At 37.3% G+C, this 25,625-nt stretch overlaps 1 protein-coding gene across 1 annotated transcript; it reads left to right on the top strand.

The window, feature by feature from the left end:
* The first annotated feature begins 1,232 nt into the window (after positions 1-1,232).
* Positions 1,233-3,008, top strand: LOC123530839 (L-sorbose 1-dehydrogenase-like). Its single transcript, XM_045311615.1, has one exon. The coding sequence runs from the start codon at positions 1,233-1,235 to the stop codon at positions 3,006-3,008; it is 1,776 nt and encodes a 591-aa protein (XP_045167550.1).
* The last annotated feature ends 22,617 nt before the right edge of the window (positions 3,009-25,625 follow it).

The following is a 25,625-nucleotide window of genomic DNA, read 5'->3' on the forward strand; positions in this document are numbered from 1 at the left end:
ACTAGGTCACACGGTCAGATCGAAGTTAAAGCTTGTTAACACTTTAGAGGCCACAGTTGTAACCCAGTCTTTATGAATCTTGGTCAGAATGTTTGTATAGATGATCTCTAAGTCAAGTTTGGAACTGGATCAATTAAAATAAAAAACCAGGTCATTAGACCAAATCAAAGGAACATCTTGTGAACCCCCACAGTTTCAGCTTGAAACTCATAAGAATTGGTCAGCATGTTTATCTTAATGACTTCTAGGTCAAGTTTAAATCCGGGTCATGTGGGGTCAAAAACTAGGTCACCAGGTAAAGTCAAAAGAAAAGCTTGTTACAACTCTAGAGGCCACAGTTGTAACCCGATCCTCTTGAAACTTAGTCAGAATGTTTGTCTTGATACTCTCTAGGTCAAGTTTGAAACTGGGTCATGTGTGATCATGTGAGGTCAAAAACTAGGTCAGTAGGTCAGATCAACTCTGGTGCGTGATATAGGGCCATCATGGTCCTCTTGTTTCTTTAATATGCAATAATCTTGGTGAGCATTCATTGGCCATTATTTTCTTGTTATTCTATGCCTTTTATTCTCGGTAAAAAAGGAAAGAAAGACAATCAAACGGACATGAACTCATCTTTTAGATGTATGTAACATTGCATCAAGTTGATATTCATGCGGATACTTTCATCGGTCAATGACTTTTATCGTTTTGCTAACATGCAGATTAGAATAAAATTTTTGTCTAGTCAAATACGGAATATATAATGTATATATTGAACAGGCACGAGGTACACATGTGATTCGCTGAGAAAAATATGTATTGAATGATATGTCTATATTCTAGATGCAAATTATAAATAAAATTCAAAATCTCACTGTTCTGAGAAAGCGAAATTTTAAAATATAATCTTCCGTTATATTTCAGTTCTCCACTAGCTTGTCTTCTATTTAAGCCCGCCGCATTCAGCACTTTTAGTGCTTTGATAATATATAATGAGGCACAACCTATTATTGAAAAGGAGCGTACGTAAAACGCTTCATCTCTTTGCATACATAAATTTAAAACTGACGTACATTTGTCGTGATATAGATTTACTGCACCCCTCATTTCTACAATGATATAATCGACATGAATAATCAGCCTAAGGTCAAACATCGCGGTCAAGTTGCGACTACTATATATGATACTTTTAAACATGCACGCTTCAGTAATCTCAGTTAAAGCTATTATACATTTTACATGTTTACAAAATGGAAGGCACGCAGTTTATTGCAGTGTTTGTACTGATCATTGCGGTCGGATATATGTTCTTTGGAAGTGAAAAATCTGTTTCTGTAGTTGTGGAAAATGTGAAAGATGAGTATGACTTTATAGTTATAGGAGCTGGATCCGCCGGTTCCGTGATTGCTTCACGCTTGTCAGAGAAAAACAATGTAAGTGTGCTTGTCCTTGAAGCAGGTGGACATTATGATCGCGACCCAATCATCAATGTTCCAATGTATTGGTTTAGTTACCTAAAATCAGACTTTGCTTGGGACTTCAAAAGTGAACCACAAAATGAGTCTTTTCTAGGATTAAGTGGCAGGAAAGGTTCCATGAATAGAGGGAAGTTACTTGGTGGTACTGGATCTATAAATGCATGTTTATATACCAGAGGGAGTCCGTTTGATTTTGACGAATGGGAAACTAAGAATGGTTGTAAAGGTTGGGGATATAAAGATCTGTTGCCGTATTTCAAAAAGGCGGAGGATATCCGAATTAATAAATTAATGAAGTCTGAATTTCATGGAACAGGAGGTCCTATAGCTGTTTCAGAGCCGGTTGTAACACCGTTGAAAGAAATCTTTATAAAAGCTGGCAGGGAGATGGGCTATGAAGAAAATGATTATAACAGTAATGTACAATCAGGAGTAAGTGCTGCCCAACTGACAATAAGAAATGGCGTCCGTAGCAGCACTGGACAGGAATACCTCGTCAAAATCGGCAAACGAAAGAATCTTGATTTGAGTTTAAACAGTCACGTGACAAAAATAGATATAAATAACAAAGTTGCTAAAGGTGTATATTTCATAAAGAATGGCCGAAAGCATTATGTTCGCACAAGGAGAGATGTGATTGTTTCTACCGGTGCTTTGAATTCTCCTCAGTTACTTATGCTGTCAGGAATCGGTCCTAAAGCTCACTTACAAGATCTAGGTATACCGTTGATACAAGATTTGCCAGTTGGACAAACATTTGACGATCATGTTGGTATAACTCTTTCGGCAACAATTAATCAAACATTAAGTGTTACGAAAGAAAGAATTGGAAGTCATTGGTCGGCAGTAGAATATTCTCTTTTCGGGACAGGACCTTATTCGTCTTCGTTGACAGAGAGTACAGCGTTTTTTCACATTAATAAGACGATGCAGGGTAAAGCACGACCGGATATACAATTTATTCTCATCGGATGTATGGTTAGCGGCAATGAAATATTCAATTTTAACGACTCGGTTGCGGATGAAATTCATTGTAGAATTCGTGATTTGCCTGGGTTTTCTGTAAATATTTTACTTTTACATCCAAAGAGTGTAGGCAAGGTTACTCTAAAGAGTACCGATCCTTTTGACAGTCCAATTTTTGAACTCAATCATTTTTCTAAAGAACAAGACATTGAAGAGTTATTAGCTGGAATTAGACTTTTTGAAGTATTTACCTCCACGGAGATAATGAAAAGTATTGGTACAGATATTTCTATCAACAAGGCCTCGTTTTGTTCACATCATGAGTTTAGATCAGATGATTTCTGGAAATGTATGATCCGTCATGTTGGGGTAAACTTCTCTCATACAACAAGCACGTGTAAAATGGGCCCTGGCAACGATCAAACATCTGTTGTTGATCTTGAGCTGAAAGTGCATGGGATAAAAGGATTACGTGTGTGCGATGCATCGGTTTTACCAACTGTTACTTCCGGAAATCCAAATGCGCCAATAATAGCAGTGGCGGAGAAAGCTGCAGATATCATTTTCCGAAGGATGAAGTAACGAAAGTTTATTAAATGTTTTACTAACATGTATATTGTTACGGTGATATACTGCAGTTGTGTATATTAGCAAGATATCCAAACAAATACGTTTAACACAAACTTATACACTAACTTATTGTTTATAATTTAACCTACTATCATAGTATTATAATACTGTAACAACAGAAATTTAGAAGCTACTTTAAAAGGAGGACATATACCCTAACATTTGTATGTGCGCATGCCCAACAGAAGATTTACGACAACGTTTATGACAAACTTAATGTGTTTGTGTAGTCATTCTTCTGCAAGAAATTCGTTAACTTTTCTCTGATCTGATGTTTAATGGTTTAATAATGCTGAAATAATTAATAAACTACCACAGAAACGCTACAAAATAGTGTTGCATTTAAATGACGTCAGTGACTGAAGATATCGAATTATAACAGCTCTGATAGAAAGTACGGGGGACTTTAAACCTAATATTCCATTTCGGTCATAAAGAGAATGGTACTGAAGCCGTCGAAACCCCGTTATCATAATAGTTCTTTAAAAATGAGAGAGGTAATGAGTGTCCATGGAAACATGAGCCCCGCGACATATACATTTTAAGCTTATATTAGAAAGCTAATGCGTATACAAATAAAAATATTAACTACGCAGACTTCTTCGGACTTTAGATTGTAGCAGCTAAATCATTACGTACATTACACGAAGTACGATAAATTGCTACGGTTCAATTAATTTGAATCTTATCCAAGTGGTAAGGTAATCTACCTCACCTACTAAAGATGACCCACACAATAACTGCATTCTTTTGCACGTTCATGATGGTAATTATATATGATTTGAGAAAAACAAGTATCAAGTTACATATTGACGGTGACATATATTAGGCCAAGGCGATGTGTTTCATTTCTAAACATTTTACTGAGCGAATGTAGCAGTATATATTGTACTTTATATACTGAATTCAGACCACACTTTGTTTCTATCGTGTAAAACAGTTATTATAAATCTATGTTCTTCAAACTATGCTGAAAAGAGATTGACTGAATTAAGACTGCCGATGAATTTGTGAAAAAAATATTAATTCAGTGAGGCATATCAGCTTGTAGTATAGCTCATGATAGCTGTATTATACTACTTTTATTAGAATGATTTTAGTTGAGTTTAAGTAAGAAGAAATCACTAGGATGTAATGGTTCTTTTATTTCGTTCTTATTATGCATAAGTATGTATTATGCTTCAGTGCAAATATTTCAAAAACTTGGAAGATAATTAGAGATTTTTCTCTTTTTTTTTGGATATAGTCAGGGTCGTCTTCATTTACTGGCCACAAAAACGTATTTTTTTTTTCCAGATATGTATAGGGATACCTACATAAATGTATCACCGTAGTATTAAGAGTAAGAAAACATTTATTGCAAAGTAATTCAATATTTTAAACACGTCTACAAATTTTAAATAACAAATGCTTTGTGAAGTTAAAGACCAGTTTTAATAGTTATACTATACAGTCTCAATGTAGTCAATTAAGGCATAGAACCTGAAATGACACGCGGCAGTTTTTCGTATGATTACGTATTTTTGTTAGGCAATTCTGCATTCTTCGGACGTAAAATGTAATTCAACAAGCACGTGACTTTCCGTGAAAACCGGAAAATGCTGAAACCACATAAGGAGAGTACGTAATTTGCCAATTATCATTAAGAATACCTTATTTTTGTGCAAGGTGTTTCTTATTATTGAAGTGGGAATTCTCATGAAACTATTCTCATAAAACGTTCATATTTAAAGTTTAAATGCCGTCTCAAGTAGAGATTGCAATTTTGAAAGATAAGGTCAGAGAAAACAAGTAAATGAAGTATTGCCATGCAATACAAAGTCCCCTACTGGAAGGCACCTAATTTTTGTCTACTGCAGTATAACATAATGATCTGATATCTGTCAATGATGTATAAGCAATATTGTATTATATATACAATATGTTATAACACAACACTTCGATTAAAATTTGCATATACAAAATTTACAGTTGTTGATATCTCTAAATATTTAAAAGTATTTAATTTTAATTTTTGATAACATTTAATTTTGAAATTGATGGGAAAATGTTAGAAAATATGTAAGAAATCATCATACTAAAAGGAAGTAATTCTGAAGGGATTACACCAACAATTTTTTGAATTGATTCTATATGACACATGAGTTTATATACAAATATTTTACAGACTGGACAGGAAAAGATCGATGTTGACTTTTGACCTTCAGGTGTGGCCTTGACCTTTGCACCAGGGGTTTGGGTATTGCAGATGACACATTGTCTCAATTTGGGAAACATTTGTGTCAAGTAATATTAAATTCCCTTCATTGATGACAGAGCTATAGGCCAGAAAGGAAGAAAATCCTTTTGACCTTTGACCTCTGACAGTGACTTTGACCTTTGAGTTAGGGATAAGTGGTTGCGTAAGACAAGTTGGCTCATTATGGAAAACATTTGTGCTAAGTAATATTAAAATCCCATCATGGATGACAGAGTTACTGATCATACAGGAAAAAAAAAACCCTATCGACATTTGACCTCCAAGTGTGACCTTGACCTTTAAGTAAGGGGTCTAGATGTTGCGCATGACACATTGTCTTATCTTTGGGTACATTTATGCCAAATGATATTGAACTCCCTTAAAGAATTGTTGAGTTACAGACCTGACAGGATAACGCCCTTTTGGCCTATGACTTCCAAGTGTGACATTGACTAAGAGTTCGGGTTTTGCGCATGACACGTTGTCTCATCCAGGGGAATATTTGTGCCAACTGATATTTAAATCCTATTTTGCACTGGACAGGAAAAAAACCCTATTGACCTTTGATCTCCATTTCTGACTTTTACCTTTAAGCTGAGGAGACAGCCACTGAGGAAATGGTAACTGAGGCGACGGTCACTAAGAAGACGGTCACTGATGAGAAAATAACTGAGGCGACGGCCACTGAGGGGATGGTTACTGAGGAGAAAATCACCAAGGACACAGTTACTGAGGAGACAGTCACTGATGAGACAGTCACTGAGGAGATAGACGCCGAGAAGACGGTAACTAAGGAGACGGTAACTGAGGTGACTCCCATTGAGACGACAGCCACTGAGGGGACGGTCACGAGGCGATGGTCACTGAGGAGACAGTCACTGAGGGTGCAGTCACTGAGGAGACTGTCTCTGAGGAGACGTTAACTGAGGAGACAATCACTGAGGAGACTGTCACTGAGGATACAGTCACTGAGGAGGCATTCACTGAGATGGGCACTGACGAGACGGGCACTATGGAGACAGCTACTGAGGCCACGGTCACTGGGGAGACGGTTACTGAGGCAACCTTCACTGAGGCCAAGGTCACTGAGGAGACTGTCACTGAAGAGACGGTCACTGAGGTCACTGCCACTTAGGAGATAGTCACTGAGGAGACGGTAACTGATCAGTTACTGAGATATAAAGATCTGTAACCTGTAAGAAAATCAGAGTTATCCAAAGAAAAAGAAAAGGTTGAGTCGGAGTAAAACGGAATGTGACGTGAAATGACCGTTAACTTTCAGATTTGACGCTTTGTCGTGTCTAACGTATTTTTGCCCAGATAAGAAAGAAATTGATTATAGCGAATCTACAGTTGCATAAAGGTGACAAGTTTTTAATTTATTTATTTATTTTTTTTTATTTTTTTGAAAAAAAAATCGCGAAATTTCAAACCAGAGTTGTTGGTATATTTTTTTTGCAAATAGTTTGACTATTGACGGATAATCCATTCAATAACTGAACACTGTTTAACGTGTTCGGTTACTTGCCTTCAGATAAGATATTCATGTATGTTTGAATTACATTCTCATTAACAATTGTTCTTTATAATTAAAAAGCAAATGTATACCATATTTTACAGAATAAGTAAGACTATGTTTCTACTGTATGGAAGTGGATATCCGCCAGTTCACCCATTATATTAGTTGATATTTCAATATGCCAATTCATATCCCATGTTGGTTTTTAGAAATGCATTATTCCTATTTCAGTGTTAATATTAAAATGCTTCTATTATTAATTAATTGAAAAACTTCAAATGCAAATACTTTAATTGAAATTGAGTTGAGTTTTACACTTGCAAAATTCAATTTCTTGTAACATTATTGTTGTTTCCAAGACATTGTTTATATTTAGATACATCAACAGTACTTTGAACAAGAAATATCTTTAAAAATGATGGTCGGCGAATTGTAATAAGAATAGAATGTTATGAATTTTTCATCTAACATTCATCTTTCATCTAACATTTTTCAAATTGCAAAACTAAACACCGCACTTTAACAATTTAAATGGTTCTATTTTAATTTTTCGCAAAGGTTTCGTAGGGTTGCAATTTTGTTTTGTTTATCCTTAGGCGAATAATTACAGCAGTAGTTAGATGAAGATTCATGAAGCGAGGTCATTAAACGTGTTTATATTTTTAGCTAAATTGGTCCCTATCCCCATTTGTAACAAAATAGCAGGAGACCTTACGATATTGTTACACATCGAGTTTGATAAAAATCCATTACATTTTAGTGGTTAATGCGAAGAAAGGCATATCTACTTTTAGCTGTAGTGGTCCCTAATAGGGCCCAAGTTCCTATATAAATAAATTTGGAAGAGGACCTTATAATGATGATCCAGACCAAGTATGACAAAGATCCACCAAGCTGTTCATTAGACGCAGTATAAAGGTATTTCTAGTTTTAGCTCTAGCAGCCCTTAAAAGGGGTCAAATGTCCCAGCTGAACAAAGTTGGCTACAAATCAAGTTTGATTAGAATACATGAGAAAAAAATCAATTAAAGGATTTTGTTAGTTATTATTTTTATTTATTTCTAAAATAGGCCAACTGATCCCGCTTTAACAAAAGGATATTCGCTATTTACGAATCTTTGGACAATGACGTCACACCTATAAAAAAGTGAAGGTCAAGCAAAACATACAATTGTAATTATTTCAATATTTTTGTTTCATAAGGAAAGTTTGACCATAGTCATATCACATAGATAAACTGTATGCAGCGTACCTTCATTTCAGTGTAATGAGATTCAGTCATTACATAGCATATATATAATAAAACAGATTTCAACTGAGTTCAATATTTGCATACCATACTAAAGAAAAATATTCATATATAATAAATCAGTTAAATAATTTATAACAAATATATCAAAGCAAACAAGTACTCGTTTTAATATGCAATCTGAATAAGTCACAAAAGCAAGAAACCTTTTCATATACAGACGACAATTGTAACAAGGAAAATCTTTTAAAAAGCACTTCTCTACATAAAAGACTCTTATCACACCCTTATTCATGTGATACGCAGACCGTATTCAGCTCTTTCTTTAATTTGACATATGTTGGTATTTGAACAGGTTTTTATCATATTTATTAAACTTACTTATCATTTTGAGATATATCAATATTCCTGCTAAATATACTGAGCCAAAGTTAGCTTTAAAACTGTGAACAGCGTCGTTTAGGATAAACGCTTTGTCTACATTTTACTCAGCGTAGCACAATCAACAGAGTGAAAGAAATTGACACTCTCGTCCAATCAGGCAGAGTGTTACATAAATCTTCCATTTTGATAAATTATCTATAATGCGTTATCAAGTAGTTTGATTTGCAAACTAAAGTCAAGTGAAACAGGAAACGAAAACGAATTTAGACGGCGTTCGCCGAAAAACAGAGGCATAGATAAGATCTTATCTATGTGTCTGATAAAAACGAACATCATTCGCACAATGAAATGTTGACTATCAAACATATAATCGCCCTCATGATAATGGTTGCAACAAAATACGATTGTTCTCATAAAAAATTTGACGTTATAAAACGAAGCTGAGAATCAGTCCGCATTTTTACGACAGAGGTCGTCGTATAATAATTAAGTGCTGCCTCTCCGGTGCAACGTCCATTTTCACCTCGGGAAAACACAGCGACGATGCAGTGTTTAAACTTACGAAATATGACAATTTTGACCATGTCTGAAAGGGTTTAGACCCGGCGCGAACCCCTCTGACCATGATATATACATATATCATACATGGTCTTGTAGGCATAGGTCCTGGCTAAAGATTGAAACCCTATTTGGGTACCTAGGATAGCCCGAGTGGACAGGGCAGGTCGTACAAGTTCTCAAGATAGTGTTCGAACTTAGAAAATCTGCTTATTTTGACCGCGGCGGAAAGGTTTTCAATAAAGTTCGAACCTGTTTCACCAAAACATATACCCTATCATACATTGATGTGTAGGTATGGATCCTGGCTATCGATTGATACCATGTTGGAGTACCTTGGATAGCCCTGGGCGTCGGTGCAGGTCGTATAAGGACACTATTTGGTCTTCTTACTTCGTATTTGACCATGTCTAAGAGGTTGTCGACCGGGTTCGAGCCCCTATGCCAAAGAAATATACACATATTATACATGGTCATATAGGTATGAGTCCTTGTTATCGAATTAGACAACGTTTGAGTATCTGACATACACATAAGGGTCAAGGCAGGCCATTTAAGGTCACCGGGTAGTGTTCAAACTTAGAAAATATGTCAATTTTGACCATGTCTGAAAGGCTTTAGACCGGGTTCGAACCCCTATGTCCATGATATATACATGTATCATACATGGTCGTGTAGGTATGTAGGGTCGAATAAGGACACCATTTGGTCTTCTAACTTCCTAATTTGACCATGACTAAGAGGTTTTCGACCGGGTTCGAGCCCTTATGCCAAAGAAATATACATATATCATACATGATTGTATAGATGTAAGTCCTGGCTATCGATTGAGACCATGTTTAAGTTCTTGGGGTAGCCGTAGAGGTCAGGGCAGGTCATATATGGCTACAAGTTATGCCTCCAACATAGAAAATACGGCTTTTTACCATGTCTGGAAGGTTTTCGACCCAGTTGGATCCCTTATGACCAAAACATGTACCAGTTTTATACATGGTCGACTAGGTATGGGTCCTTGCTACAAAGTAAGACCATGTTCGAGTACCTGAGTTGGACATGGGTGTCAGAGGAGGTAATCGGTGTTGTAATTTAAAGTGAATTTCAGTTAATATTGACACTATGTTAGATTTTGACCTTTGTTCGAGTCTCTACATCCCGGGTACCTACATATACCATAGTAGATGTCTAGGCTTTACATTAAACTACTTACAAGTCCATTTGATACCATCAGAGCTCAGGACAGGTCTCAGAATGTGACCAAACTTATTTTATGCGGTGAGGTGCTGGCCAAAACTAAGCTGGCCCGACCAGAGAATATTACCGGAATTTGACCTATGATCTTGACCCCTAGCCGACCGTGTTCGAACCCGAGTTGGCCTGCTTCCTCTAGCTACTGGTTTGCCCTTTGCAACAAGGTATCATTTATTAAAATCGGACATTAGGTTATGAAGATATGACTCCTCCGACAAGGCCCATCCCTCTACTTAAGATTTAAAGAAGTATGCATATTTTCACGAAAAATAGTACGAAACCATCGATGGTATGTACAAATTACATATCTGTCTAGACAATGTTTAGATTTAATTTAAAAAAGTTATTTTATTAAAATATCTTGTGTTTGGAACAATCTACAATAATTTGAAGAAATGAAAAACACGGACTTTTGTCCGGAAATACAGCTTTTATCCTAATAAATTACGCACAGACGGACGAACAGATGGACATCCTTTTTGTCACAAACTTTCAGATATTGTAATTTTTTATCAAAACAAGTTTTTATTTGCAGTTATTAATACAAAATAGATATTTTATAAGCACCTTTTCCTAATTTTACGGCTAATATTTAAAGTAAAAAATGCCAAAGCTCTGCAAATGTTCCCGACGGCGTGTCCGGAAAAATGATTTCATATTCGTTTGAATGATAGTTCCAACTACTTATTAAAAGAAATTTCAGTTTGATATCTTGCTCCTAACGCTTTTTATAATAAAACGAAATTGATGAAAAAATGCGACAAAAATTACCGTTATACGGTCCCTATAGCAAGTCTACAGATCGTACAGACGGGCAAACTTACCTAAAACTATTTATTAAAATAGAAATAATAGACATACACTAAAGCGTGTTACTTTTGAGCCTTAGTATGTAAAATATCCTTTTTAGAGAAATATGGTGCATTTTCGTGTATTTTTTACGTTTGGACTTGGCACCCATGTTCGAGCCCGGTCTACCCTTAGGATCGGGGTTGAACCTTGTGCTATACATTTGTGAAATAGTGCTTGGAAAGTTCTACAAAAACATGTAGCTTTTATTATGATATCTTTAGTAATTTTGACGTAATATTCGATTGAAAATGACCTTTTTTTTTAAAGAATAATAATTTCAGGCCCGGGGCTCGAACCCCTCTAGAGATCGGTCTGTCCAGACCAGGGGGTTCTGAATGTCTTTTATTGTGTAGTATTTAACAATATCTAGCTAAAAATGTCAAACCCTACGAGAAAAATACAGGTTTTGACACTTTAATTTCGAAAATTCGATGTCAGGGACCTATCCCACCCCCGGATCCTAGGGCCGAGAGAAAAATATTCGAATCTGACCTTAATCTTTTGCATATCGACTGCGTAACCCCTGCGGGATTTTGCCAGGGTGCCGCCCAACATTTTAAGCCGTTTACAAAAAAATCCATGATCCATCAAAGACTAGTCATGTCTTTCCCCCAGTCAAGTTTTCCCTTCAAGTACTGGATTCTTTCGGTATTGTTATTCGGGATACAAGTGTTTATTCATTTTCCATTTAAATTTCAGATGAAACAGGTATTGTTTTTTATTTGAATAAAACCTATACGTTTCTTTTTTTTGTAACTTTAATCAATGTTTTATTTTGTCAAATCCAATATTTTAACTTCTGTTTGATTGCCATTACTATTTAATATCTGTCAGGTGCGGGGAAGAAATTGACTGGTCAGTTCTTTCTCCCTTGCATATACTTGACCAATCTGGTGGGGGAAAATATTGACCAGTCAGTTCTTTCCCCCCAAGCCAGTACTTGACCTGTCGGGTGGGGAGAAGAAATTGACCGGTCAGTTCTTTCCCTTCTAGCATATACTTGACCTATCAGGTAGGGGAAGAAACTGACAAGTCAGTTCTTTCCCCCCTAGCATATATTTCACCTATCAGGTGGGGGGAGAAATTGACCAGTCAGTTCTTTCCCCCCTAGCATATAAGTGGGGGAAGAAACTTGACTAGTCAGTTCTTTTCCCCTTGCATATACTTGACCTATCAGGTGGGGGGAAGAAATTGACCGGTCACTTCTTTCCCCCCTAGCCAGTACTTGGCCTGTCGGGTGGGGAGAAGAAATTGACCGGTCAGTTCTTTCCCCCCTTGCATATATTTGACCTATCAGGTGGGGGAAGAATTTGACTAGTCAGTTCTTTCCCCCCGAGCATATACTTGACCTATCAGGTGGGGGGGGGGGAATTGACTGGTCAGTTCTTTCTGTCCTAGCATTATACTTGAACTGTCAGGTGGGGAAAGAAATTGACTAGTCAGTTCTTCCCCCCAAGCCAGTACTTGACCTGTCAGGTGGGGGAAGAAATTGGCCTATACTTGACCTATCAGGTGGGGGAAGAAATTGACCGGTCCGTTCTTTCCCCCCTAGCATATACTTGACCTGTCAGGTGGGGGAAGAAATTGACTAGTCAGTTCTTTCCCCACTAGCCAGTACTTGACCTGTCGGGTTGGGAGAAAAACTTGACCGGTCAGTTCTTTCCGCCCTTGCATATACTTGACCTATCAGGTTGGGGGAAGAAATTGACCAGTCAGTTCTTTCCCCCCTAGCATATACTTGACCTATCAGGTGGGGGGAAAAATTGACCGGTCAGTTCTTTCTCCCCTAGCATTATACTTGAACAGTCAGGTGGGGGAAGAAATTGACTAGTCAGTTCTTTCTCCCCAAGCCAGTACTTGACCTGTCAGGTGGGGGAAGAAATTGACCGGTCAGTTCTTTCCCCCCTTGCCAGTACTTGACCTGTCAGATTGGGAGAAGAAATTGCCCAGTCAGTTCTTTCCCCCCTAGCATATATTAGACCTATCAGGTGGGGGAAGAAATTGACTGGTCAGTTCTTTCCCCCCTTGCATATACTTGACCTATCAGGTGGGGGAAGAAATTGACCAGTCAGTTCTTTCGCCCCTAGCCAGTACTTGACCTGTCGGGTGGGGAGAAGAAATTGATAGGTCGGTTCTTTTCCCCCTAGCATATACTTGACCTATCAGGTTGGGGAAGAAATTGACCAGTCAGCTCTCCCCCCTTGCATATACTTGACCTATCAGATGGGGGAAGAAATGGGCCGGTCAGTTCTTTCCCCCCTAGCCAGTACCTGACCTGTCAGATGGGGAGAAGAAATTGACCAGTCAGTTCTTTCCCCACTACCATATATTTGACCTATCAGGTGGGGGAAGAAATTGATCGGTCAGTTCTTTCTCCCCTAGCATTATACTTGACCTGTCAGGTGGGGGAAGAAATTGACTAGTCAGTTCTTTTCCCCAAGCCAGTACTTGACCTGTCAGTGGGGAATGAAATTGACCGGTCAGTTCTTTCCCCCTTGCCAGTACTTGACCTGTCAGTTGGGAGAAGAAATTGCCAGTCAGTTCTTTCCCCCCTAGCATATAGACGTATCAGGTGGGGGAAGAAATTGATGTCAGTTATTTCTCCCCTCTAAAGTTGACTATCAGGTGGGGGAAGAAATGACAGTCATTCTTTCCCCTAGCCAGTACTGGACCATGTCGGTGGGGGAGAAGAATTGATAGTCGGTTCTTTCCCTGATATACTTGACCTATCAGGTTGGGGAAGAAATTGACCAGTCAGCTCTCCCCCCTTGCATATACTTGACCTATCAGATGGGGGAAGAAATGGGCCGGTCAGTTCTTTCCCCCCTAGCCAGTACCTGACCTGTCAGATGGGGAGAAGAAATTGACCAGTCAGTTCTTTCCCCACTACCATATATTTGACCTATCAGGTGGGGGAAGAAATTGATCGGTCAGTTCTTTCCCCCTAGCATATACTTGACCTGTCAGGTGGGGGAAGAAATTGACTAGTCAGTTCTTTTTCCCCTAGTTAGTACTTGACCTGTCAAATGGCGAAATGAAATTGACCAGTCAGTTCTTTCCCCACTAGCCATTACTTGCTCTGTTAGGGTGGGGGAAGAAATTGACCGGCAGTCCTTTCCCGCACCTAACAGAGCAAGTACTGGCTTAGGAGGGGAAAGAACTGATTAGTTAATTTCTTTCCCCATCTAACAGGTCAAGTACTGGCTAGGGGGGAAAGAACTAACTAGTCAATTTCTTTCCCCACCTGACAGGTCAAGTACTGGCTAGGGGGGAAAGAACTGACTGGTCAATTTCTTCTCCCCGCCCGACAGGTCAAGAACTTGCTAGGGGGGAAAGAACTGTAATTTGGTAATATTTGAAGAAAATGGCGTAACTGCATAAAGGGGAAATAACTTTAATGCAACTAAATATAAATGTTACGATTTATTCTAGACGATGTGTGCGTAGTATGTATCTATTTTGATTAAAATCCATTTGAGAACAATCTGGGACTGGAATTATAAGCATTTATACTCTTTAACGTCCGTAAAACGTAGCGCACCAAAAAAAGTTTGGATTGATTTTTTTCAATGGGGCGAGCGCAAGCCAAAAACAAAAACAAAAATAAATTTTTTGTGCTTCTGAAAATATACGAGCGGCAAATCCGATGAACAACTTTTAATTTGGTGAGGTCTAAAGTTAACATTATTCCATAGTTCGCTATATTCCAATTTATCCAACAAATGTTTGACTTGACTATTACCTCTCATAAACCAAGTTTGCTGTTATTCTTCTAGGTTACGTTCTACATTTCCAAAGGATCTTCTGATTTTGTTAACTATCACAACAGCAATCTTCAAGTGCTGTATTGCGGCTGTAAAATGTTTCCCCATACTTGGATTCAGTGTTGTATTTTCTGGTCCTCTGGGATAATGGCGTCCATTCAATACCTGTGTAATAAAGTTCCGCTTAAGTTGGTGCTAGGGGCTTGAGAGGTGTTGCACTTTCCATTACTTCTCATGAACAAACTAAATCAAAAACCAAGGACAAACCGAGTCTGCTGTAATTCTGCTTGGTTGTACTCTATGCTTCCAAAGAGGACGTACCTTCTGTATTACGGAAAGGGAAAATCTTCCAATTTTTAAGCTAAAATTGGCATTTTGGGTATGGACTCCCAAAATATTTTCACAAAATTTAAGTTGGATCGTTTCAATTTTTTTTACACTTCAGCTGCATTTAACAAAACTGGCAAAACCATGGAGTCAAAATGGGAAAGTTTGGTCATCAAGGTTCAATCTACTGAAAATTAAAAATTATTATATACTCTCAAGGCTTGGTCCAAAAGAACTTTAACAGCAGTTTTCATTTTTTTTGTATATATACATGTAAATTTACACACAGATAACAAAAGTTATCAACAATTACAACTTTCTTATTCAATACCATTTAAAATTGTTAATATGTTTCCTTTTTTTCAAACATACACTATTTTGTCTTTTCACCTTTAAATCTTGAGACCCTACTAAGTAGGATATTGATGAATATTTCTACTGTTGCGCTTGAAAACTAGGGGGACTGGACTGGTAAACAAGTCTATATCATCAGCAAAAAGTAAGATATATTTTGCAATTGCTTTAAGTCATTTCCAGTCAGATTATTGGAATGTATACAATTATGAATATCATTGAAGACCCCTTGTTTTAATCCAAGTGTAACATCAAACTCATATCTGTAGACTGTTCAAGATATGATTTAACATGCAAACTATATTTTTTTCTAGTCAAAATTTGTCAAATAATACATTCTGAGTAATAGTATATAATAAAAAATATGCAGTCTGTTGTATTGTGGTTTCTCTAAAACAAAATTGGGAATCATATTAAATAGAGACTTCAATCTTATCTGAGGTCCTGAGAGAATGGTACCAAAGATTGTGTTTTATTTTTTATAGTTAAATTCGATACTATACCGTGGGATTGATGAGGTTTTTTTTAGGTTATACGAGTTTCAACCATTCTGTACTAAGCCCTCAATTTTTAGCCCCTCAGCGTGTTGCGCTTTCCATGTGCCGTGTGGCCGCTGTGAAAAGACTCCCCTTTAACTTGGATTCTGTATTGTTATATTTTCTGGTCCTCAGGGATCATAGAGTCCATTGAATACCTGACACATGTAATAGAGTTCCACTTAAGCAGGTACTAGGGGGCGTGAGAGGGTTTGCACTTTCTATTACCTCTCATGAACAGACTCAATCAAACCAAGTCTGCTATTATTCTTCCTGGTTGCATATTCTATGCTTTCAAAGGATCTTCTTACACATTTTGTTTGCTCAATAAAAAATTTGAATAAAAATGACTTGTTATCAAATGATTTTTAATGAAATTACAGGATATCTTTACTTTATTGTACAGTTTTGTTCATGAGCACATTTCACATTATTTATCCTATTTGTCAGTCATGTCTAAAAATCATGTATGATATGAGCCCTTCCATGAGAAAAGCAACATAGTGGGTTTGCGACCAGAATGGATCCAGACCAGCCTGCGCATCCGCGCAGTCTGGTCAGGATCCATGCTGTTCGCTTTTAAAGCCTATTGGAATTGGAGAAACTCTTAGCGAACAGCATGGATCCTGACCACACAGCGCGGATTTCATACTGTTTGTAGATTTTTGGCTTCAGCTACTGGTGATAATTGTAACAGGAATTAAATGAACAAATAACTCACTTTTCTAACCCTAAACACTTTTGAGCACAAATGCTTAAAGGCTCATAATGCCTTTGTTTAAAAGGTGGTGTGATTGAATTCTAGTTTCAAAATATGTTTAAAAACATTTGTTTTGGTGTCATTATTGTCACAGATTTCTTGCATTCCAAAAAAATGCTGAACTTCGTTTTTTCATAGTTGCAACACAAAGCCTTTAAATGACCTTTAATCAGTCTCACCTAGTACTCTATCTGGAGATTCACTGGTTTGCGTGTGTTCATTTTGTTCCCAGTCTTAACAAACTGTCCATAAATAAGTAAAATGTACATTAGGCAAGACCATATTCAATGCAGTGTTAGCTAGTGTCGTACACATTGAAGAACATGAAAGCTGCTTAGATGCTACCAGTTCCTTACAATTGTTGTTATGGTTTTTTAACGTTTTCATTGGTATCTTTCAGTGTAAGGCAAATTCTTTGTGCATGCAACATTAAAGGCTTGGTGTTTGATGTATAGAATCTGATAGAAGAGGTCAGTACCTATATCTGGAGGTGAAATAATTGAATCAAAGCCTTGAGATGTCTGGTGTTGAGGGTTTTGCTTAGATCTAGATTTATTTTCATTTTAAATGCCAATCTCTAAATATACATGTATAAGAAACAAAAAATGTGCATCTAAGATAAACTCTGCCTGACCTTACATGAACAGCTGGAAGTCAGTGATGTAACCATGCGCTGGAATACCTAATCATTGACAGGTCTTATAATTATCATCTAAATGGCCAGTGTGAATGGATAGAGGATGAATAAGAATTGTTTGATCATTGATAATTCATCCGCATTGTTTATGAATGGGACTACTTTGTGTAGCACATGAACATCCTTTGGATGTGATTTGGAATCAAATAAAGATGCTATATGATTGTCAGAAATACACTTTACTTTGGTAGCGGGATAAACCCGCAACCAAAAATCATTAGCGTTAAATGAGCAGATTTCTCTGATAGAGTCATTTTGGCAGCTTCTTGATTCTTGGCAGCTGAAAGTCTTTCGCATATGAGTTGATCACCTCCTATGTGAATGGAACTTAAAGTCTGTTCCTGCATCTGTTTATAGAAGAGACTTAAGGTCATCTAGGATTTCCACAATATCACCATACCTATCCTCATTTTTGGCAATGATTGGCAAAGTTGTGAAAATGAATGTATTCTCCATCAAAGTTATAAAATGCTGTGTAGATATTATGATAACCTTTTAACATTCCGTGACAGTATTGTACATATTTATTTTCGTTTTGAAATATTTTTAACCAGAAGTCACAATATATTTATCGAATATGGAACAGTTAACACACACTCAAATTGACCAAATATTGTGTATGTGGTCTCTAAAACTATGTGAATAATAACTTTTATTGGCTACTTCCTGAACAAACTTTAACTGAGCTCAGTCATACCTCTAGCCAATTTTTCTTGCTCATTTTCATTTGTGATGAAATTGTTAATAGGTATTGTGTTCAGTTCACACCAGGGGTGTCTGTGAAGATAGATGATTCAAAATGAAGTCCGGGGCTAGTGCTGCCGAAACAAACCGGAGTTCCATGTGGTCAGCTTTTTCAGAACTCTACCTTGCATGAGATACACTCACTTGGATATTAACCCTTACCCTGCTAAATTTCTAAAATGGACTGGTTCATCGTTCAGTTTGGACAATACCATTTATTATTCGAACAGCTGTTCTATGAAAATTTACTGACTTAATAGCGACCAGTCCAGACCAGGATCATCTTGGTCTGTACTGGTCGCAAAGGCAGAATCACTTGCGGCATGCTAAGGGTTAATATTAGCACCCACCAAATGGAAAGACTTCCCAGCTTTCAGTTAATCATTTAACTCCAAGTTGTTGTGACTAGATTTATTTTCTATTGTGTACAACATCCAAAACTGAACTAAGGTAATGCCTGATGGCTGTAATCTATCATACACTGGAACAAGAGTGCTAGAATGTCACAATAGACGCCCGTCACAGCAAATTTCTTTACTCTAGCTCCTGTATTGCAAATGAATTTTAATTCTGTGGTTGTTTAGTAATCATTGTAAGTCTTTTGTTTTCCTAAGTCCACAAAAAAAATTCCTTACCAGGTAGAGAGACCTTAAAATACACCTAAAATTTGAAAGTAACATCTATGTTGTACCACAGAAAAGTGGACTTGGATTTTCCCTATGGTCAATTACAAAAAAAAAATTACAATATAAGTTATTTATAGTAACAACTAAGGGAAGTTAATCTTAAAAAAAAAATCCAAAAAAAAAAAAATTGTAAGTCCACAAAAAAATCTTTACCAGGAAGAGATTGGTCAAAATACACCTCTCACGATGGTATATTATTGTACCAAGTTACATCAAAATCCCTCCATGCATGTAGAAGAAATGCTTCGGACAAAGTCATTCTTGTATCTAACCTTTGGCCTCTAAGTGTGACCTTGACCTTACACCTAGGGAGACACTTAGTCTCGTGGTGGTGAACATTTGTGCCAAGTAATATCAAAATCCCTCTATGCATGAAGAAGAAATGCTCCGGACAATGTTTTCATTCTTGTATCCTTTGACCTCTAAGTGTGACCTTTACCTTAGACCTAGGGACCTGGTTCTTGTGCATGACACTCCGCCTCATGGTGGTGAACATTTGTGACAAGTTATATCAAAATCCCTCTATGCATGAAGAAGAAGTGCTCCGGACAAAGTTTTCATTCTTGTATCCTTTGACCTCTAAGTGTGACCTTGACCGTAGACCTAGGGACCTGGTTCTATGACACTCCGTCTCACAACTGTGCCAAGTTTCATCAAAATCCCTCCATGCATGTAGAAGATATGCTCCGGACAAAGTCATTCTTGAATTTGACCTTTAACTTCTAAGTGTGACCTTGACCTTAGACCTAGGGACCTGGTTTTTGCGCATGACTCTCCGTCTTATGATGGTGAACAACTGTGCCAAGTTTCATCAAAATCCCTCCATGCATGTAGAGGATATGCTTCGGACAAGGTCTGTGGACGCCGCCCGTCCGCCCGCCCGCCAGGGGCGTTCCCATAATACATCCCGTTTTTCAAACGGGCGTATAAAAACTATGGAAATGTCTCAGTCATCCAAAGGACACAGACAGTTTTGGGCTTGATTGAAACAAACATGCTGGTGGTCCACTAGACTGCTATATTCCAAATATCTGGGCTCTGAGCCTTGCAGCTTCAGAGAATATTTTTATTTTTTTCTTATAAACAAGTGACTTCTGGGCGGGGCCAATTTTTACTCCTCCCCTCCACCCCCAGAGGACTTGGTAGAGGACCAGTTTATACTGCTACATACCAAATAAGGACTTGCAGTAAAGAAGATATTTTAATAAATCCTGTTGTGATAGCAACAATAATCCTGCATTGAATAAGATCCTTTGAAAAAAATTTGTAGGGGAGCATCCAAGTAACATCATAATTTCCAACACATGGTTTCAGAACAGACGTTGGATGGACAGATAACATGCAACCGACAGGCAATGTGTGATCACAATAGCTCACCCCTAGCATTTCTTGCTTGGCGAGCCAGAAAATGAGACGATAAATCAAACAACTATGAAGACAATAACAGTTTATCTGTTTACTTTTCAAAAGCAGCAACTGGCATTAGATATGTTAACCTTTACCCTGCAAAATGTCTAAAATGGACTGATCCATCATTAAATTTGGGCATACCATTTATCATTTGAAGGGGTGTTCAATGAAAATTTACTGACTGAATAGCGAACAGTGCAGGCCATGTTCAGACTGCACAGATGTGCAGTCTGATCTTGGTCTGCACTGGTCGCAAAGGCAGACTCCCTTGACGCCAGCTTGCTAAAGGTTATACTATAAACCAGTATTGTTAGGTAAATATTCTAGGGTGTATTATATAAAATATAGCTAAATTCCTTTTATTTTGCATGTATTCAATAGCATGACTGGAGTTTTTAGTATAATTTTGACTGAATGTGTGTTTTATATATATAAAAATTATATAATTATATATAAAGGACAAAAAGTTTCTAATCATTTTATATTTTCTTTTTATTGCAACTACTAACTTTTAATAAGATTTTCTAAATTTCGAAAAATCTGACAGAAATCTTGAGACAAGCAGCTTTAACCTTTAGCCTGCTAAGTCTCTAAAATGGACTGGTCCATCATTAAATTTGGGCAAAACCATTGATTATTCAAAGGGATGTTCACTGCAAAATTTACAAACTATAACACATCCATGCAGGCTGATCTTGGTCTGCACTGATCGCAAAGGAGGAATCACTTGCTGCCTGCAGGTTGAAGGTTAAGAGATTCTTACTAACTGAAATGGTTTTGAAGAGTGTTAATTAAATGTTGTCTTATATAGAAACAATTTTAAAACCAAACAGATATATTTCAATCAAGTCAAAAGCTTTAATAGTAACAGAGATATTTGACTTCATAAAAAATTTTATCAAAATTTCTAAGTTAAAAAGGGGCATAATTCTGTCAAAATTCAATTCAGTGTTATGGGGATTGTTTCTCCTGGTGTAGACTTTGATAGTAAATAACTATTTTAAGTTTCACGTCAATAGCTAAACTTTTAACCAACGGTTTCGCCAACGCCGACACCCAGGCGAGTGCAATAGCTCTACTTTTTCTTCGAAAAGTGAGCTAAAAAGGGTGATAATTCATGAAATATTGGAGCAAGAAATTATTTCTGGATAATCAACATCATTATCCCCTAAGACTAAGCTTGCCAATAACATCTTGTATAGTCAACTCATTAACCCACTACAGAAAGTGATATCTGGGACTGATCTGGGGAGAACTCCTCCATTGCCCTCGGCAAACAGGATAAATGGAAATCTACCCGCATGCAACCATGTTAGTTTATCAAGGGCTTTTTGTTTGTTTTTTTTTTTGTTTTGGGTTTAACGCCGCTTTTCAACAGTATTTCAGTCATATAACGGCGGGCAGTTAACCTAACCAGTGTTCCTGGATTCTGTACCAGTACAAACCTGTTCTCCGCAAGTAACTGCCAACGTCCCCACATGAATCAGAGGTGGAGGACTAATGATTTCAGACACAATGTCGTTTATCAAATAGTCACGGAGAACATACGCCCCGCCCGAGGATCGAACTCGCGACCCCGCGATCCGTAGACCAACGTTCTTACCTACTGAGCTAAGCGGGCGGGCTTTATCAAGGTCTAGACTGTTAGCTGCTTGGACACTAAAACTTTACCCTGCTAAATTTCTATAATGAACTTGTCCATCTTTCAATTTTGGCAGCAACATTAACTGTTAAAAGGGAACTTTACCAAAAGGATACTGACTGACTGGCGAACAGTGCAGATCATGATCTGACTGCACTGATGTGCAGGCTGATCATGATTTACACTGGTCACAAAGGCAATATCAGTCGTGTTTAGCATGGTAAGGGCTAAAACCTTACCTAATGAACCAGCAGTAAGAAGTGTAGATCGTTATCAATCAGCACTTCAAGAGTTAACCCTTAGTCTGATGGCAGCAAGTGATTCTGCCTTTGCGACCAGTGCAGACCAAGATCAGCCTGCACATTTGTGCAGTCTGATCATGATCTACACTGTTTGCCATTCAGTCAGTATATTTTTGGCAAGCACCCCTTTTAACAGTTAATGGTACTGTCCAAATTGAGAGATGGACATGTTCATTGTAGAAATTTTGCAGGGTAAGGGTTAAGCATACCTACCTGTCCAGTCAGACCAGCAGTAATGTAACACTACTTACTGATATAGAGGGTCAGCTGTTCTCTCTATAACTCTGTCTAGATATCTGACAACTTCCTTTACAAGTTACTCCTTTTGTTCAAGGTTGAATATTGCTCTGAAACGGCCTGTGTGGATGTCTCATTCATCTATTCCTTACCAATCTTTTACAGTTAAATGCCCATCATTTCCTGTCAAAAAGCAAAATTATATTGAACCAATCAAAAATTCAAGATTTTAAAAATATTTTGCAGCTTTAATGGCATGTAAAAATGCTTCAAAATGGGAAGAAAAAGTTGTGGTCTAAGAGATTTATTAAGAAAAAATGTTTAAAAACTGGTGAATTTTTATATTTTAGTTCATTTTGTTTTCAAGATCTATAGTGGTAGGTTGAAAACTAATTTCAGTTGTAGCCTATCATTATATTTATCAGTCAGAAAAATATCAGAACAAAACCTGACCTTTCATAGATATTTGAAATTACCGACCCCTACCCCCATTGTACATCTTACATCAATTTTAGGCAAATGCCATCTGAACTAAAGGGTAAAAAATAGGATCTGTTTGGTAAAATGGTACAATATTAGCAATATTTAATTATTTAACATAAATATTAGGCAAAAATTTTGTTAGAAAGAAATATTTGAAGAAACATTTTTCAAAATGGTGGATATCCTGAAAAAACGCCATGACATTTAATTCTTGTACATGTAAATGTTTTGATCAGTACTAAATATCCATGCTTATTTATTTTGTAATAAATATGTATTTTTCTTAAACAATCATAAAAAAGAAATTTGAAATGACAGTTAAAAGCTATACACTGTTAAGACACTGAAATTTTGATATACAGGTAGCATTGTAATTTCAAAATTCTTCCATTAACCGAAATGTTTTTTCTTTGGCAGACATTTTTCCTGTTAAGAATTCTTTAAGGAGGATTTTTTTCCTGCTACTGAATTATCTAGACAGAATTTACAGGCAGGTTTTTTTCCTGCTAAATATTGGCTAGGCGGAAGTTTTAGCTAGTTTCTACCTAAGAAAATTTGCATATTTCACTGTTTATTCCTGCTTATAGGCGGAATCTGTGTAATATATAAACCCGAATTGCAATAAGTGAAGTCCGCTTTACAATTTAGGCAGTTTTCTCAAAATTTTCTGGGTGGAATTTTTTAAACAGATTGGGACCAGGTCTATGCAACTGTCAAATAGTATTTTCATTAAACTCTAAACAAAAACAAGCACCTCACTCTCATGTATTATTACGTTACTTCATGCTTTCCCTCTTCGTTTTTTTCATATAGAAACATAACATTTGATATTTACGTCTTTTAAAACTTACTTTCCTAGTCCCATCACAGATCAAAGCTCTATATAAGTCTTTAAAGGTTTTTTGTCCGCAAAGGAGAAAAACTCTATAAAGCTTGTCTTCCATTCTTATCCTTTCTTATGGTATCTGGATCAAAGTATGACATGTATAAACTTATGTATATAGCATTTGCATTTGTGTGCCCATCTTAAGAACTGATATGTTGTTAAAAGTGGCGTAAAATAGGAAATAAAACAAATTTTTCATATATATGTGATAGCTTACAGAATCTTATTTGAAGTTAACCCTTATCATACTTGACACGACTGATTCTACCTTTGTGACTGGTGTAGATCATGATCAGCCTGCACATCCATGCAGTCTGATCAAGATCTGCACTGTTTCCCATTATTTTTAGTCAGTATCATTTTGGCAAGCACCCCTTTTAACAGTTAATGGTACTGTCCGAATTAAAAGATAGAAAAGTTCATTATAGAAATTAAGCAGGGTACGGGTTAGCATACTTCCCTATATTCTTCCTGGTGAGCTCAGTAGGTAGAGCATCAGGCTTACAATGTTCAGTTTCTGGGCAGCGTACATCACTTCCATGATGAGAGGCTCTGAAATTCTTTTGACCACCATTTTCACGTTGTCTCTGTTGCAAGGATGTAGAGAAGTTGTCAGTTACTTACGGAAGTGTTCACACATAGTACTGGTGGATTGCTTAGGTTGGTTAAGCCTGCATAGGAACAGTGTGTCTTGGTAAACTTACTGCCATGTATAGCTGTCATAATGCTGAAATAAGTCAGGGCCTCCACTGGGCCGCAGAAAGTTGTAGCCACTTTTTGAGAGAAACTGCCATATTGAAGCTGAACTGCTGAAATTTGGCCAGATTTTGATAAAATTCTTGTAGCCACTTTCAAAAATCTTTAGCCAGTTCTTTGAATTGGTAGGATTTGGCGACATTGGCGAATGGCTGAGGAGCCGTGTATGTGTTTAAATATTTACAACTTAGCCTCAATTGTAAACACTGGCAGTTTAAATGACTTTTTATACAATATGTGAGAAATTTTATGTTTTTTTACAGAACCCTGAAACGGAGTGTTATGATGTAGAAAAAGTTGAAAACGGTGAAAATACCGCGACTCCAACTGTTCTATCAGTTTTTAGCTCAACTATTCAAAGAATAGTCCGAGCTATTCTACTCACTCAAAGTTTTGTATGTAAGTACATAATAGCTATTATTTAAAGGCATATAGATTTGAAACTTTTTCTTTTTTTAGACCAACAACTGCCTCACGGGATTATGTCCCATAACTCTGGCATGTTTTTTATGCTCCCGGCATCTACTGATGCGGAAGGCATATAGTGTTTGTCCTGTCCGTTCGTCCGTCCGTACAAGGTTAACCAAATGGGACAGTTTCGTCAAGCATCAATACCCCTTACTAGAATGACATGATACTAATGCGGATTTAACCTGTGACCATTCCTCTGCTTTGTATGGGCCATCTCTTGGTAAACCGAATGGGACCGTTTCGTCTAGCATCAATACCCTTTACTAGAATGACTTGATACTAATGCAGATGTAACCTGTGACCATTCCTCATCTTCAAACATCACCTGACCTCAGTTTGACCTTGACCTCATTTTGGACTTAGTTTGCTTTGTATCGACAAGCATGCCACCGGTGGCATCAAGCGTTTATTGAACGCACGCCAGCTTCTTGTTTGGGCAAATCATGCCACCTTTTGGACTTAAAA

Source organism: Mercenaria mercenaria, chromosome 11 (genome assembly GCF_021730395.1).
Source record: "Mercenaria mercenaria strain notata chromosome 11, MADL_Memer_1, whole genome shotgun sequence".
Taxonomy (NCBI): Eukaryota; Metazoa; Mollusca; class Bivalvia; order Venerida; family Veneridae; genus Mercenaria; species Mercenaria mercenaria.

Coding starts and splice junctions, on each gene's coding strand:
- LOC123530839 (XM_045311615.1), top strand. CDS start 1,233: ATGGAAGGCACGCAGTTTATTGCAGTGTTTGTACTGATCATTGCGGTC.